The sequence below is a fragment of the Phalacrocorax carbo genome, chromosome 5 (genome assembly GCF_963921805.1).
Source record: "Phalacrocorax carbo chromosome 5, bPhaCar2.1, whole genome shotgun sequence".
In the NCBI taxonomy this organism is placed as follows: Eukaryota; Metazoa; Chordata; class Aves; order Suliformes; family Phalacrocoracidae; genus Phalacrocorax; species Phalacrocorax carbo.
Window position 1 is genome coordinate 60,727,488 of NC_087517.1, and position 16,679 is coordinate 60,744,166.

At 47.0% G+C, this 16,679-nt stretch overlaps 1 protein-coding gene across 3 annotated transcripts in view; it reads left to right on the forward strand.

Moving 5' to 3' along the window:
- Positions 1–16,679, forward strand: part of MICAL2 (microtubule associated monooxygenase, calponin and LIM domain containing 2) — a 131,132-nt gene that overhangs the window by 80,822 nt on the left and 33,631 nt on the right. For all 3 annotated transcript variants that reach the window (XM_064452732.1, XM_064452733.1, XM_064452734.1), the window contains one exon: positions 14,095–14,287. In XM_064452732.1, the coding sequence (XP_064308802.1) occupies positions 14,095–14,287 (193 nt within the window). The remainder of the gene's footprint in view (positions 1–14,094; positions 14,288–16,679) is intronic.

Below are 16,679 nucleotides of genomic sequence, written 5' to 3' on the forward strand. Positions count from 1 at the left end.
TGGAAAGATTGTGTGACATTTTTTTTTTAAAGTTAATTCAAACTGAACCTCTCTAAGGTTGATTGAATGACAGAAATAAATTTTTTTTCACAATGTTGCTAAAGACAACATTGCTAAAGAACAACAAATGTTATTCCCAATGAACTATTCCATCTTCCCTGCCAAAGAAAAAGCCATCACACACAGTACAAAGTTTGCTGTCCGAGGGGGAGATGACTTGCATAATGAAAACATAGGGCACGAATACAGTTTAAGACAATACTTGCACTTCCTTAATTGCAATGGACAAAGCAAGTTGGGTAAAACAAGAATCACTCTTTGCACAATTTACAGTTTCGGATCAGGATCATTTCTGCCATCTTGATCGTTTTAGGCAGAGGCAATGGCGTGGAAACATCAGAAGAGGTTTTTGTGTTTGCAGAAGGTGATGATTTGTTTGGCACTGAAGCTTTGAGAGGCATCAGATGTTCATGCTGTTCTTGTAAAGTTTCACTTATTCCTGCTAAAATATCAGTACAATAGCTTGGAATTGGGGTAATGTTAGAGTCTAGATTTGTAGTAATTGTGTTGACACAGAAGGCCCCAAAAGTCAAATCACTAGCAAATCCTATCACTAAATATACCTAGTAGAAAACAGCCCATGCCCTGGAACACCATGGACAAGACTCAGTGTACAGAAAAGAAACAAAGTGAAGAACATGAGGGGAGCAAGTTTGTTAGTTCCCTTACTCTCAGTCAAAATCATTACGTAATAAAACTAAATAGTCCTTGTTTTGCTCCCAGTAATGCTGCTAGATGAAGAGACTAGTGCGTTAAGTTTTGAGCGAATTTAACAAGCCTAATTTGGGACCCCTGTCTTCCTCTGGCTGCGTGAGCAGACCTCCCTGTGAGGAGGAGGCTTGCATCCTGCTACTGCTCTTGCATTGACCGCCCTCCCAAAGCTCCAGCACTCTCAGGCTCCAGCAAACACACACTTTTATAAAGGCACCCCAAAGCTGCAATGCTCTGTCCCTTTGTATAGCTGGAACTGGCAGCAGTGTTTTGTCTGAAAGGCAAATAGGCGGCTACTCTGGTCTTGAGCTGCCCCTGAATTGAGTGCCTTCCAAAAATCATGGTTCTGGAGCAGATGATACTAATGGCTCTTTACATTCTTAATGTCTTCTAAGACTTGAAAGCTACTTAATGTTATAGATGCCGTTATAGCACGAGGAATGCAGAGGTGGCATTTGCTGTGTCTGGCAGGCTCAGGGGTTGCTCTGTTTTTCCTCCTCTTTATACTGGTTCAAGTGGGTTCTGAACTTGTCTGTTGCCACTGGGGCCATTTGGATTGGAAATACATACACAGATGTGCTTTTTTTGAAAAGCCGGACTAATCTTTCAGTCTCAAAGCAACACAGCATTACGTGCATAAATGCCTGTTAATGAAAAGCAAACACGTCAAGATTCTGTAAAGGTAGCCTTCCTTTATTATAATTATGCTAATGCTTTATAATGAAAAAGATCTTGAAGTATTTAAGCATGGTTGATTTGAAATAATTTTAAAAAGTGAGTACAGGCAAAAGTTCATAAAATGGCTCAAATTCAAATTTCAGCCTTTCATTAACTATCAAGAAGAGTAAATTTCTGTTCCTCTTGGTTTCTTCTAGACTGCTATGGCTATAAAATGCCAGTGAAAGTTGCTTCTGTATGTATTCTAACCTCAAGCAAGGGCTATGGTCTGCATTTTCCCACAACATTATGGCAATTTGTTCCTATAATTGGCTTTAATTAATTTGTGGCTCACTCATTCTTCACATTCCAATCAAAACAAGGAGTTCTGAAATGTGCTGAATTCTGCATTAATAGTTATGTTTTCGAAGGCATGACATGTTTGCAGATGACTTGGGGTTTGGGTTTTTTTTTTGCGTGAAAGATCATGTTGCTGAATATCAGAACACATTCTGTATATTGCTTGATCCAAGTATATATATTAGTCATGTAAATATTTCCCAAAGTCTGTGAACTGTGTTAACATAAGAGGGAGGGAGGCTTTGATCTTAATCTCATCAGGTGGTGGGCTCCAAACTTGTTTGAAATGGCTGGAATTTCTGATAAGTTCTTTTGAAATGAAATTGCAAAGAAATTTGCATGTCGCTATAGTCTTGAATTTGTTCTTTTAGCATTTATTCTGCAGGTGTTAATTCACGTCTTTATTTTAAGGTTTTTGGTGCTTTGAGTCTGTGTGCAAAAAAAAATACTATTTTGACAGACACTGGTCACTCTAGAGACTGAAACAGTTGCAGCTGCGCTCTGAATTCACAATTATTACATGCCTTAATATACCAGACTAACACAGATTGCTCTGATAAAATATATATTTACTATAAAATTATAGAAATTGTGTGTTATCACAGCAGGTTTCGTTTGAAAAGCAATTTTCCATAAATACATACATTCAGCATACCTAGGTTTTCAGTGAGTTGCTTTTTCCTTTATCTCTAATTTTTAGTTAGTTTGTATTAGAGCATTAATGTGCACCGTCCCATATACATTCAAAAGTTGTGTGCTTTGGGCTCTGTCTTGCTTTGCCAACTTCAGATTCCCTGGTTATACTTTGTGCCTGAATTCAGAAGTGTCTGTTCATGGAGTAAGTAATGGATATTTTGAAAAAGTGTTTTGCTGCTGAAGAACTTGTGTAGGTGCTGGCGTGGGCCCACAGGCGAGTGGGAGAAGACTGGCTCCTGGTGTGGGGACAGGAGGAGGGGGCCATGGCAGAGCCTGTCAATGGGCCATGGGTGGAGAAGGGCCAAAAGGAAAGCATTTGCTTTTGGTGGTTGGAAGCTGGGCAGGTGATCAGGCCCCATGGCACAGGGAGTAGTGTGCCACCCCATGGAAATGGGAGCAGTGGTTGTCTTTATTCTTTCCCCTGTTAGCCACCATAATGTGGAAATGACTTCTGTAGACATATGAAGGAGGCCCAAGGGAAAAGGAGAGAGGTGGCAAGAACTGAAATCTGTGCCATGTCAAACATCCTATCTTTTACAGGAGTCCTTTTTCAAGGACAGAAATCTGCCTGGCAGTTTTTTTGGGTGTGATAAAAACTCAAAGTTTGGACACGATGTCAATTGGGAATGCTGCTAGAAGGACTGTTGCCTCTTAAGGTTCTTCACAGGTTTGTGAGATACCTTAATGGGATGTCTTCAGTTTCAAACTCTGGCACAGGCAGTCCTCCCATGCAGCCTTACACATTTTGAAACTCAGGCTACAGGGCACAGCTGAAGCTGTAACAGGTTTGAGCTCAGGTTTCACTCCAGTGTATTGCACCAAGACCAAGGTCTACCAAACCGGAGGTGTTGTAGTTTCTCCCATCCCCTCTCACAGTCCCATGTGGGCTGTGCTTACCTGGCAAGTGCTTTCTGCTCTGTATCTCTTCTCCGGGCTGGCTGGGTTCATTTCAGCTGTGCTTCCACAGCGCTGGTACAAAGAAACCTTCCTTCTGCCCCACAGCTTTCTTAAAGCACTGCTGTATTATAAGCAGGACTTATAAATTATTCTTTTTGTTTATTACACAGCGAGAAGTCAGAGAGGCAGTGAAGTGTGCTGGGTGCGCTACAGATCAATTTGTGGTCTCATGACTGAATTTCTTAATGTCAGGTTTTGATGCCAACTGGTGTTTGCTTTCACCATCAGGGCTGCCCATGTTTATGAGTAACTACACTTTAAAATTGTTCACTCCTGTCGTTGCCTTAGTCAGCAGCTCCATACAAGGCCAGGCAGAGTCCACTCATCCTGTGAATGAATCATGGGGTGACACAGTTTAATGGCAGGCTAAGAGACTCAAGATTACCAGCCAGAAAAGCAGGACACAAGTTAGGCTGGGGTGTTTATTGGGGGTCACTGTGTTGCATTGGGCCAGTTGCATGGTGGGGTGAGCGAGCTGTGTGCCAGCCCCAGGTGCCCAGGAACCTGCCTCCCACTGATAAGAGCAGCACCTGGGATTTCAGTAGTGCTTTTCTCCTGAGGACCTGGAAGCCCTTTGCCAGTCCTGAATGGCTGGGGCAGCTGTGGGTAAGTACTGCTCCTGCTTCACAGCCCTCAGGGAGTCGCAAAAACATGATGTGTCAGAGGTGCCAAAATAGCACATCCCAAAAGCAGGTTGCAACACCTAATTCCAGTAGGTTTCCTTCTTCCTCCCCCTGCCAAGCAGGGCTGTCACACAGATATGCAACATGGGCAGGGCTGTAAGAAATCAGTCACTTGTCTGCTTTTTCTTGAGCCATGGGGCAGGTGCCAAGCTCTCTGGCCTTGGCGCAGGGCAGTTGGGGCAGGGACCCCTCTCACTGCCAGCAGCAGGTATGAATAATTTCTTATGTGCTTTGAGGGCCCAGCTGGGGGGGTCTCTACCCAGTCAGCCACTAGACCTTGTGTTGGTGTGAGGAGCCCCCCAAGCCAGATGGATCAGGGTGCACTCCAGGGGTGTTTTATGGACCAGTATCCCTGTAGAAACTTTATTCTTGATCACCAGCATGCTGGGTGTATTGTGGCCCAGAGCATAGAGGCTGATACAATTTTAAAATTTGTTGTTTCCTGGCTCTGTTTCTGTTTTTCATCTGCCTTCAGGGATGTTCTCTGGGTTTGTATTAGTTTGTTTTCATACTTTGGTTAGCTCAGCAAGGCTCACTCCCCATTTCCGCTTGTGCAGGGCTCCCGTTTGGTCTGACCCGCCTTAGCCAAGAAAACTGCGGGAGCTCTCACTGTACCTTGCTTAAAAATTAATTTCCCTCTCATGACTTAAAACCAGCTAAAGAGGAGGAGGGAGGATAATTGTGAACACTTCTGGCTGCTTATGGCATGGTGGTGTTGACTTCATGGGGAGGCTGCTGCAGCTGTCTTGGTTGGAGATTTTTCAGTGAAGCATCTTTGACCATTTTTGTTCAAGACGGGCAGAGGCACACACAGAGTGGCTGCTCCTGAGCAAAGCTGATAAAACGCAGCTGCCCTGCGCCAGCTGGTGTCCGAGATGCTTGGCCCAGTGCTCCCGGTGGGGAGGGGGATGTTGTTTGGCACAGCTCAGGCTTTATGCTGTTGTAGGCAGCGCATGCTCTGCCTGAGGTGGGGGGGAAACGGCCGATCTGGCCCAGCTGCCCCCAGCGGGGGCTTGGCTCTGCCCAAATTTGGCTGGTTCCCAAGCCCTTGTCATCTCCTTGTCAGCTCACAGTAAAGCAATTTGCCTGACGCTGGTTTGGCAGATGACTCAGGAGCAGCAGCCCGTACAGAAAGTGAGGCTGACTTGTCAAGAGGGATTCGCCGATATGAATAACATCTCCTGCTATGTCTGTTCCTTGGCCCTGGTGTTATCGGTGGGAGCACTCAGATGCTGGAGTGATCAGCACCTTATAAATGGTAATCATAGAAGGTGCCGAGAGTGGTCTGCGAAGCCCCGGGTGGGTGGATGCTAAGCCCCTTTGGAAAGGGCGCTCCTTTGCCACGTGTATGGTGGCACACTGCTCCTGGGCAGGTTTCTGAAGGGGGACCCATGCCAGGGACTCTCACGGGACCACGGTGCTTTTATCAGCTAAGCAAAACCCATTGCAATTGCACCGCCAAGCATGGCATAACACTGAAAAAGGTTTCAATGCTTCTGTGTGCAGCACTGAATTGGCACGTGTGCATGAGTCACCAGCATGTAACTCGGCACCTTCCCTTCATTAAATGGGGCTGGTGTGTAGGCAAAGCCTCTGGGACCAGGAGGAAGGCTGTGATGGTACATTTATCTGTTTTGAAGTAGCAGAGGGATCTTGCCTGGTGGTAGACAACATTTAGCAGTTTGTCAGTCACAGAGGGGCAGTAAACAACTCTGAGATTTCAGCTTTCAAAAATCTGACCTTGAGATTTTTGGCAGAGCGGTCTAGTAGAGCTGGCAAAGCCTAGCCATGCCAGGCAGCGCACGGTGGTGCTGAGTCCGTGAGACAGTGTCAGTCCTGGATTTGGGTCTGCGCAGCTCAGTGCCCTGTGCAGACCCTCCCTTGGTCCTGTCTGGACTGGCAATGACACCCTGCGATGCCAGAAGAGGTTTGCTCTCTTCCAGCACAAGGCCAACAGGCCCCTGCAGCCGTGCTGCTCCTGTTTAGCTTGAGCAAAACTGGTGCAGGTGCCTGCTGGTTGTGGGGGACACCTGCCCTGCATTTCCATGGGTATAAACTGCCTTAAAATCACTCCAGGAAAAATTACTAACAAAACTAATTGCAAGCTTTCAGGGCTTTAGGGTTATTGACAAAGCTCACGTCTGTAATACGCAGCATATTACAGACAAGAAAGACCTCTCCACTGCTATGCTTGGCTGTCAGCTTTGCCCTCGTACCTGAGGGAGCAAGGTCAACCAGGGTATTCACAAAAGCACTTGAGATCCCTGAGTCCCTGATCCTGCAAGTTGAGAGATTTCTCCATCCTTGTTTCTGGGTTTCTGGATGACTTGCAGGGCTGTTCCCAGTGCAGAGCTGGGTCTGAGCCCTGCACACACAGTCCCACTGCCGTGCTCCCTCCCTGGCCGTTCCTGCCAGGCACAGAGCCTTTGCAGGGGAGTGGTGCTGCCTGAAGGCATTGTTAGATGCTGAAATGCTTTCAGACCATTGAGGATGCTGCTACAGAAAGTAATTGAAAAAAAAAAAAAATGGGGGAGGTTATAGGTTATGGTGGATCATCACTGGATGTTATTCTGTAAGCATGTGAATTTTACAAGCCTGTCATTGAGAGAATCACAGTTACAATGATATTTCAGTGAGCAAAACCACTATACTAAATTTGCGTGCTTTTTCGCTAATATGAAGCTGACTTGAGCCTGTGTGCTTTCTGCAGGGCTCAGCCAGGGAGAGTGTCTCCAGAGAGATGAAGGGAAAGATCTCTTCAGAAGTCCTGCAGGAGGGCTGCTCCTGGACTTGTATATACAGGGACCTCCAAAACCCATAATTATATTCTAATTATAGGCTGCTACTTTGAGCCATAAACAAACTACAGTGTTTCTCAGATTTGATAATCAGCTTGAAACAGACCCCTACCAAGGTACCAGCCCTGCCTGGCTCCTGCTCGGTGGCCGTGCTGAGATGGGAGCATCTTCATATCACCCATCCTCCCCTAAAGCGGGGTGAAGGATTGTTAAGGGCTGCGGCTCCGGGTGCAGGCTGGCAGTCCAGCACAGGGCCTTGCCATGCTGTCCCAAAGGCTTGGGTTGCTTTGTTGCCTTCTCTGCTCCTCAGTACCAACTTCCCTGAGTGGTCACGTCCATTCAGCCATGGTGTCTGGTGGGTGAATTCCTGCAAGTCCACCCAGAAGCCACAAACTGGCTGAAGATGGTCTTACTGTCCAAATGGTCTCGCTAACTTACCTTTCATGAGTAAATGACCATGGTGTTTGGATTATTTGAGCTATGGGGAAAAACTGAGGATTTGTACTCCCTGACTGTATCTCTGCAGCTGCAGTAAGGCCCACCTCCAAGTTTTGTAAACCCTCCCAGTGTTGCAGAGATCTTTTAGTGTCTTTGTTGCTCACTGGCTGCATCTCTGATTCATTCGAGGCTTGGCACAAAAATTGCTCTCTCTCAAATGCAAGGGTGAGCTGGCACTCTTGGGGAATTGGGAAAACTTGGCATGATACTTAAGGGAGAATAAAAGTGTGTTTCACTGGAAAGAGGTTTGCATCTGTCCATGGGGTCTGCGGGGCTGTTTGGCCAAGTCCCGTACATTGGAGCAAATTTTGAACAGCCCTGACCTCTGGGTGAGCGCTGACACGGATGTGAGCCCTGCAGATGAATCTTTAGGGATACTTCTCAGTTACCACACAGTTTAGCTAAATCCTTGCCCTGTAAGGAAAACAGTTGTTTGTCTCCCAGTCCGAGGAGGATGAGGTGGGCTTTGAAATACAGACAAAAGAGAAATTGTTTATCCAAATTTTTCATCATGTTTAAGTGGGAGAGCCAGATGAATACAGGATTGTTCTGTTGAAATCACTTACTGTCTTTCTGCTGTTCAAATAACTGAAGGCAGTTAAGCTCCTTTTCTTGCATAAAAAAAAACCCCAAGCCACAAAAAACCTAAAGCCATGTTATTTGCTCTCAATGCAAGTCAGTCAAGGACTCTGATCAGGACAGTTGAGACTGTGGAGAGACATTTGCAGTGAAGAGATGGGTGACAGAACTTGTGTGTGGAAATAGTGCTGCCCCGGGCCACTGAGTTCAGCTATCCTTGCTAGCCTGTAACTGGGTGAGCGCTGGCAGGGTTTGGAGCTGGAAGAGGCAGGAAGGGAGCACCTGGGAGCCTGCTGGGACATCACCCTGAGAAGGGCAGCTGGGGAAAGGCAACCAGGAGGTAGGGGATGCATTAGGCAAGGCACAGCACGCTTGGCAGGAGAGAGGAGAATTGGGAGATGAATGAAAAAGGCAATGGTGTGGCCAAAACAAAGCACTGGGACAGTGTGATGGATGAGGAAGGATCATAATATGCGATGACAGTGGAGTAAGGAGGAGGTTAACAACTTAAGGAATAGAAAACTTGAATTCTTTTAATCCCACCAGACCTTCAGAGAGCAAGTTAGTTGTATAAGTGCAGACCATAAAACAGACAGCATAAACACCGGGTTGCACAGGCTGCAGAGGACCTGCTGCTGCTGTCTGAGCAGAGCCGGCAGCGCTGTCTTGCCTGCCTGCTTCCCTTCAAACCTGTGCAGGAAAGCACCAAAGGACATGTGGGATTTGGAAGTGAGCACATTAGCTCCCTGGCTTACTCATACTGACTAGCTTAGGAAACTTCAGCACCTAAAAAACGTTAGTCGGTTGTTTTTAGGATGTTTCCACTTTAACTGGCTAGCAACGCACTGTGAGATACTTGTGGTGTGTGCTGTCTGTCCCTGCAGTCATACTCACATGACAGAACTGGTTGGCTGACTATGGCCTAAGATTAACGCCTTCCCATGCACGGCTCGTCTGTGCCCCCCCGGGTAAATTATTTGAACATTTTGGCAAAGGATTAGTAGGGACTCCAGTCCAAACTGTGCAACGGAGCAGGCATACTCACTGCTGGAGGTCTTTAGCATGCTGAGACATGATAGTAGGAAATCTGAAGTGAGCATGATGGAAATGAAGTAGGATCTTACGCTAATACTATTTTGAGTGACTGTTTCCTGAGGACTGGGTTCTCCTCTGATAATTTCTGGTGCTGCCCCATGGAGATCAGTGGTGTGGCACGAGTTTGCATCGGCAGGAAACAGGGCTGTGCCCTTTTCTGTTCTGTGAACCGGATGCCTCTTTAGCTTTTACGTTGTATATGTTTATCTTTTATAAAGTTCAATTCCTCTGACTCAGTCTCTTAGCTTCTAGTAGAAAATCTCCTGTCATGGGGAGGAAACCTGATGTGGAGCAAGAGAGCTGGCCACGGAGGCTCCTGCAGTGTCACAGGCTGCCTGGGTAATCCCAGACAAGGGGCTTGGTCCACCCACATGCCACTTCCCCTTTGAGAATAGCATAAGCCCATTTTTGTGTGTTCTGGTCAAGTGGGATGATGTGGTGATTATAGCCAGGCACAGACTTATGAAAGAACTCAAGCACTAGGAAAATTAGATATATTGGAGCTTATGTGGGAATTGCCACCTTGGATTTAGGAGCTGAATATCCACCTCAATCCTTCTGCAACAGCTTGAATTTCCCCAGAGAGCAGGGGTGGCAGGGGGGCCTGCTGCATGTGCCCACAAGTGCCAAATAACTCCCTCCGGCCTCAGCACAGCTCAGCCTCCAGCGAGGCTCCATCAGCCTTCTCCACAAGGGCCAGTTTATCAGCTAGCTCTGTGGGTGACCAGTTAATTGCAATGGTTACTAGAGGTGCTTAACTCCCAACCTACAGTGTGATGGGACTCAGGGCACTGAGGTTTAGAGCTTGGTTTCCACCCAGGAGTCAGATTTGCAAAAAATCAGTGTCCTCATCCTCAGCATTGCTGTGCTGACGCATCACTGAGGGCCTGACTGCCAGTGCTGCGAGGATGGGTGGTTGTCCAGGATGCAGGGAGAGCTGCAAGGCTCCCATCTGGAATGGAGAAGTACGAGGGCTGCTTCTTATGTAGCCTAGCATCTCTTCAGGAGCATAAATTATGCTTCACCTTTGTGTAAGTACTCAGCCTTTGGGCTGATTCAGGAGAGATTAGTTCAGATAGCCCTTCTTATCTTTTTATGCAAAATAAGAGCTTTAAAGAAGTTCCAGCTTCCTTTTCAAATTCCTTGTTCGCATCAGACCGTATTTCTCCTTTTTGATATTCCTTTAAAAATAACGGGAGTGATGGCCAGTGGTGGAGTCACAGCTGATGGTTGATTGGATTTGGTTGCATTGCTGTGGAGAGGCAGATGATGATTGCCAGGTGGACTCCAAGCCTGCAGAGCCTCCAGGCTTTTGTTTGAATTGAACACACTCTTCCTCTATGGTGTTTACATGAATCCAGCAGCAGCTTGTCCCTGCTCTCTGTACTCGGTCTCTACCGTCTTGTTCTCGGAGATTGAAATCTCTTGTGAGAGCCTGAAGTGCCCTGCTGGGCTGTGTTTCACTACACAGTGCCTGCCTGCAGGGCCGGGGGTTCAGTCTGGTGCTGCAGGAAGAGCTGCTTTTTAGGAGAGACCAGTCAAATTGCATAACACCATCAAAGCCTAAAAAAAAAACCCCTGACACTTGGGTGTCTGGGACATCTTTGCTTTTTGTTTGAGCCTGTTACCCAAGGTGCAGCCCCGAGGTGAGAAACAGCAGTACTAACTTTAATCTTTTCAAATGTCCTGCAGAATGTGTAACCCAGTATTTGGGTTGATGTGCACATGCAGGCATCCCATGCACTGAAACACCAAGGAGGTCCGGTTTCTGCTTTAATGGAGTTCAGTGCAACATGATTTATTCAACTTTATATGTCACAATACAAACATTGATTAAATGTGCTAGTAAGGAGTGGGTTTGCTTTCTAATCCTAGAGTGGTTTAGGTTGGAAAAGACCTTTAAAGATCTAGTCCAAGTCCCCTGCCTTGGGCAGGTGCATCTTTCACTAGATCAAGGCTCAAGGTGGATGGTAATGCAGGATGCTGATCTTAAACCTGATTAGTATGGCTGTGAATGCAAGCTTATCTTGCTCAGAAAGGGCTCAGCTGCCTAACAGATTCCTGAGAGGGGCAATTTCTAGGTGCAGAATTCAAGAAGGGGAGATATCATGACATAAAAAAAAAAAGTAAGCACAGAAACTTCACTTTACAGAGAGGTGATGGTGCCATCTGTCACTGTCATCCAGTAGCCTGGATGACATCCTGAGGTCCTTCACCAGCTCTGACTATTATGTCTATAATGATTGAAAATTGAATGTGTAACAGGCTATTGCAGAGGGCCTTGTTGACTGGAAATCTGTTCATATTCAGGAACCATGCTGGGAATTGTTTTAGGTAGTCTGTCTGTGGGTTTCAATGCTCTCCAGCTGTGTGTCTGTTAGTCATAAACATGTTTTCTCTTCTTTCCTGTTAGCGTGGCGGGGAAAGCATTAATGCGCAGAATGGGAAGGGAATATATACTGAGTGTGCAAGCAAATGGCAAAACTGACTTTCTTTAACAGCCGCTTCCAGCGACCTCAGGCAGTGCTTATTGCCAGCAGGGGTACCAAGTTTATAGGCAGAGCTGGCAAACTTTTGCTTGATTTTGTTTGCTCTGATTTTCATATAAAATGCAGTATCTTTTAAGGACAATGTTGAGTTGAAGGACTTAGGTTTTACAAATTGGCTTAAAATAACTGCTTTTTACTTTGCTTCTGGAGAGTAGAAATGGCATATCATGGTCCAGGCCAGCTCTGAGGAAGAGGGGGCTGTTCCCAGGAGGGTTTCATGCCCCACATGAGGAAGAGCAGCTGTGCCCTGCTGACCTGTGGACTCCCACACTCCCACCTGAACACTGCCAGGCTTGCTGTGCACTGCCCATGAGAGGCTTTGGGGTGGGTGGCCTGGCTGGGCCAAAGTAGAAGTCAGACATAAAAATTGGAGAGGTATGAATTTCTTCCATCTCCCAAAGGAAATGAAATCTCTGCGGTCAAGAAACGTGGCTGCTGTGATGCTGGTGAGCTGGATGTAAAGCCCGAGCATGTGTTTTCACATGGGAGCATCCTGCTCTGGAGAAACAGCAAGCCACTCCTCCACCATCCTTTGCTTCCTTTACATAGAAATAGAAGAATTAAAAAAAAAAAAACCAACCCAACCCAAAAAAACCAAAACAAACAAACCACTTGTGAGTAGTGAAATCTTAAGGAGTTTTCAAGCCAAGAATATACGCTGACTTTTATGAAGGGCAAAAAATTAGAGCTCACCACAGCCTTTTGAACAGTGCAGCAATCAGTAAAACTATGGGGCGGGGGCGGGGGGAAGACTGCAAAGCCATGTTACTCAGTCTGTGAATACAAGTAAGGGAGCCTCACCTGGCCAGCACAAGAGTTGTAATTGTAGAGGAGTCATCCCTGCCACCAGCAGCTGGGCTTTCCTCAGTGGTGCTTATTGTCAAATGTAGAAAGAGGGTGAGCACTAAGAATAACTGGGAGAAGTGCAGAAGCTCAGAACACCAGTTTTCTTGTTCTGGGGAAGGCTGGGAACTACTTGAATTGTGCAAAATAAAGGCATAGCTATGCTGTCACAGCTTGTTTTAAGGACCTTGTTTCACAGCACCACAGAAATGGTAACGGGGAGGGGACAGTGATGGACCAAGTGATCCAAGATGGGTTTAGAGCTTCGTGTGGTGCAGGTTGTGCACCTGCAATACCTGCTGTGTCTGCTCCTGGAAGCAGCAGTGCTTGGTGGCTGCTGCCTCTTGGGTGCAAGTGAACAGCCATATGCGATGGCCCAGGGGCAGACACAGGGACCACAGGCGGGGAATTGCTGCTCCGGAGGGTCCTGTGGGCCAGTGCTTGTGCTCTGTGGTTTGTGTAATCCTCCTGATGCATCTGGGATTTGATTGTAGCACTCTTGCCCCCGGCGGGTTTGTTTTCCGTGTTCAACCCATGCAAGTACTTGGCGTTCGAGTTAAAAACCCTTGCAAGGTGGAGGACAGGGTTGAGCGCACTTCTGCAATAAATGAAGGAGCTGCAAGTTAGAGAGGAGCTTAATTAATGTTTACTAGATAGTTTGCTCTAATAGATCAGAAAAATAAGCCATGTCCCACGTCTGATTTTTTTTTTTTCTGCTTATACGGGTATAAATTAGAAGCAACAGTGTTGAATTAAATGTGGTGAAAGCAACACACATGGGAGGTGAACCGAGCGAAGTCACTCTCCCAGAGTTTGTAATTTGTCTCTCTTGCACCAAGGCCCAGGGGAACTTGCGCAGCTGATTCGTTTGTATTTGCTTGTGCAGGAGGTTGTGGATAGATGAGGTTGCTCAGAAATCAAACATTTCATGGGGAGAGATGACCTCCTGTCTTTGGCTCTGTCTGTGTCACCTGGGGTGAGGGAGGAAAATTTGGCTTGATTCTTTATTCCTCCTGCCTGAATTCGAAGTTCAGGGATGGTGCTGTTTAACTGCTGTGATGCTGCTTCTTTTCCCAAACCAGTGTGTATGCTGTACATACTAAAAATAACCTGAAAAGCCTGTGTTTATTTTGCTTACTCCTGCTGCCCTGAATTGACCTAAACTTGCGATAAAGGGCTGAAGTTTTAGCCATCCAAGGAAGGTTGGTCCATCTGCCTCCTGCCACTCACATACGTACTTTGGGTACCTGGAAAGAGACCGTAAATCCCTACTTGTGTGGCTGGCACATGTCTTACTGCTGCCACAGCCTGATAGCTGTCCCACTGAGTAGACTTAGGACCTGCAGCTACGAAAGCTGAGGCTGCCCCTGAAGTCTCCTCCTCTTTGCGTCTGAGCTGATGAACCATGGCAGGGCTGTACCGGGTTAAAGGGATGTTCTTGCTGTGCCAGGTTGCTGGTGCACACATCTCACCTGCACCCATGGGGGCAGCATGGGGCCCAACATGGAAAGCACCAGAAGTGGCCAAGGACCACCTGAATGTGGGTGTGAGGTCCATCCCCTCCATGGACTCCCTCCTCTCCTAATGCCCTGCTATTGCCTTTCCCAGACCACTGCCTGCCCGTGGCCAACGAGCCCACATCCCCAAAGAAGGCAAAGAGCATCCTTGAGCACTGCAACTTGGAGAGCTGGTTCTCGCCCCCTTCCCCCGAGTGGGCCACCGTGAGGGTCATCCCCGAGGAGGAGATGACCGAGCACAACCTTCTCGCTATCCGAGTCATGGTCACCAGTGATGCAAGCAGGTACTTTAAAATACAAGTAAGCCTATAAAAAAAACTCATAAGAGCACCTTGGTTTTCTTTGGAACACTAAGGAAAAATATAACACAAAATATAGTACTGAATGTGTGTACAACTGGGGGGGGAAGACAAACTGCTCAGAATAACAATTATTCTTTTCCACAGCCATAAATCCTCTAGACACATGACTCACTTTGCAGGAAATCTTCAACGATTCACATCCCACACAGGGGCCTGAATCAGAGGGAAAAACATTGCCCTGATCAGCCTGGGTTCAGCTCTTTGTGTACCAAAAAAATGTTCAGGGATTAGGGCAGTGGGTGTGTTGTGGCAAAAGGTGCATCCTGTGACATGGCCACCTCCCACCTTGCACATCATTCTGCAGCTCCACACCCTGGGGGCTCTCCTGGGATGTTTGAGGGCCTGTCCACCCCTGAGAAATCTGAAATTTGATGATCCTTGGGGAGCTGTCAGAGGAAGCCTGATTTCTGCATACAAATTAGAATATATTGTCTTTCTGGGCAGGATTCTGTGGGGTTTCATTCTGTCTAAAGATTAGATTGGTATCTCCTGAGTAAAGCAGTTTTCCTTACTGGGAACTAAAAAAGAAGGGGTGGGGAAGGGGAAGACAAACCCAAAGCCAGCTGTTGCAAACACAGTGATATTGCTCTGCAAGGAAGCTCATTCAAATTCTTGATGTCCTGTAAACACCTATTCGTGGTGCTGTGTGGAGCTGGGGGAGAGCAATGCTTTTAGAAATACAACTTCCTGCTATTCCCTGAAGTGATTTTAAATGGCCTTTGTGCTCTGCTGCATGGATCTGAGTGCTTTTCTGGGGAAGGATGAATGTCTCCAGGGTTCCTCTCCCACAGGGGCTGGAGAGCTTGGGGAAGGTTTCCTGCCTGTTTGACAGACCCCCCTGCAGAGCATGTTCTTGTATCCCTTGCTAATACCCTCCGGCTCGTGGTGCTCCTGTGGCACCCAGACAGCAATGAGAGTTGGCTAATCCTTCTGATCTGAGGGATCAGCTCCCTTCCCTGCGGCAGCCCCCATGGCTTACATGGCGAGGCCCGTGGTTCCCCGCCAGCGGGACGTGGCGCGAGGGGCGATGCTGCATCTGTCACCGGCGCGGCTGGTGCCAGTGGCTCTGCGGTCAGCCTCCCACTGCTGCAGCCGTTTGGGCACCCTTCACCTCACACCCCTCTGGCAGGCCAGCCCCTGCCAAAAAGGGAGACAAGAGAATTAGCAAGTGACAAACAGTACTGCTGAGCTGGCTGCGGGGTGCTTGGTGGGACCGGGAAAAGAACCAGCTCAGCGACACAGCTTTGCAGTTCAGGCTTTAGGTACTTGTGAATAATGACCACCTATCAAGCAGAGATCAGAGGAGAAGCTTCTTACTATAGCACTTACATCCTTGTCAGCCAAGGAAAATAAACATTTTGCTCTTTAAAACAGAATTATATCAATCAATGTTAATGGCAGGTCTTTTTCTTTTGTGTGGCACGCTGCCCAATCTCAGTGTGGTATCTCCTCATCCCACAGCATCTCAGCTATCAAAGACTTCATATGTTTATATTTTTTATATATATTTGTATGCTTGACATAGCTTGAAAGACACCCAAAAAGTATGTGTTAGTGGTGAAATTTAAGGCCACACTGATTCAGCCTGCTGAGAGAGCAATGTACCTGGAGCTGCGCTCCCATCCTCGCTGTTTTGCTGGCCCTGGTCTCCCAGCACTGCTGGTTTGATCTGGACGAAGCAGGGGTGCAGGACTGGCGGGTACTACCCCTATGACATTTACCCTGGTTTTATACTGTCTGCAGCCTTTTCTTTAGCTCTTCTTCATCCTGCCTCCTGAGCTGTGCCTTGGGCTGTTAAAATAAATCTTTCCTTTCTACAAGGCAATGCTATATAAAACAAAACAGCTTTCTCCTTCTGTGCCAAAAGGACTACTCATGGCGTAAGCTATGGTATAAGCTCCTCTTTTTTAAGGTAGAGCTATTAATCATCACAATAAAGCTATGAATTAGGTTAGCAGTGTAGTTTGCATTAAAAATAGGCCAACTGGGGTGGTGGCACGCTTATTTATGGCAGTGTGAATGTGGTCACGTCAGAAGGCCTAAAAGTGCCTGTTCCCTACAGTCTGGCCTTTAGAGAGGAAAGAAATCCCATGATTATTGAAAGAGGACTAATAATCACTTCAAACGGTTGTTCTCCTGCCCAGAGGCAAGGTCACGATGTGTGTGCTGTTCACATGTTTGTGTGACATATTTTTAATTACATTTAGAGAAATCTGCCTCTCTGATCAGCTCAGGTGTCTCATTGCACTTGCTGTTCAATGGGCTGTCCCAGCAGCTCCCGAAAAGTTCATTTTCTTATTTCCTATAGGTACCT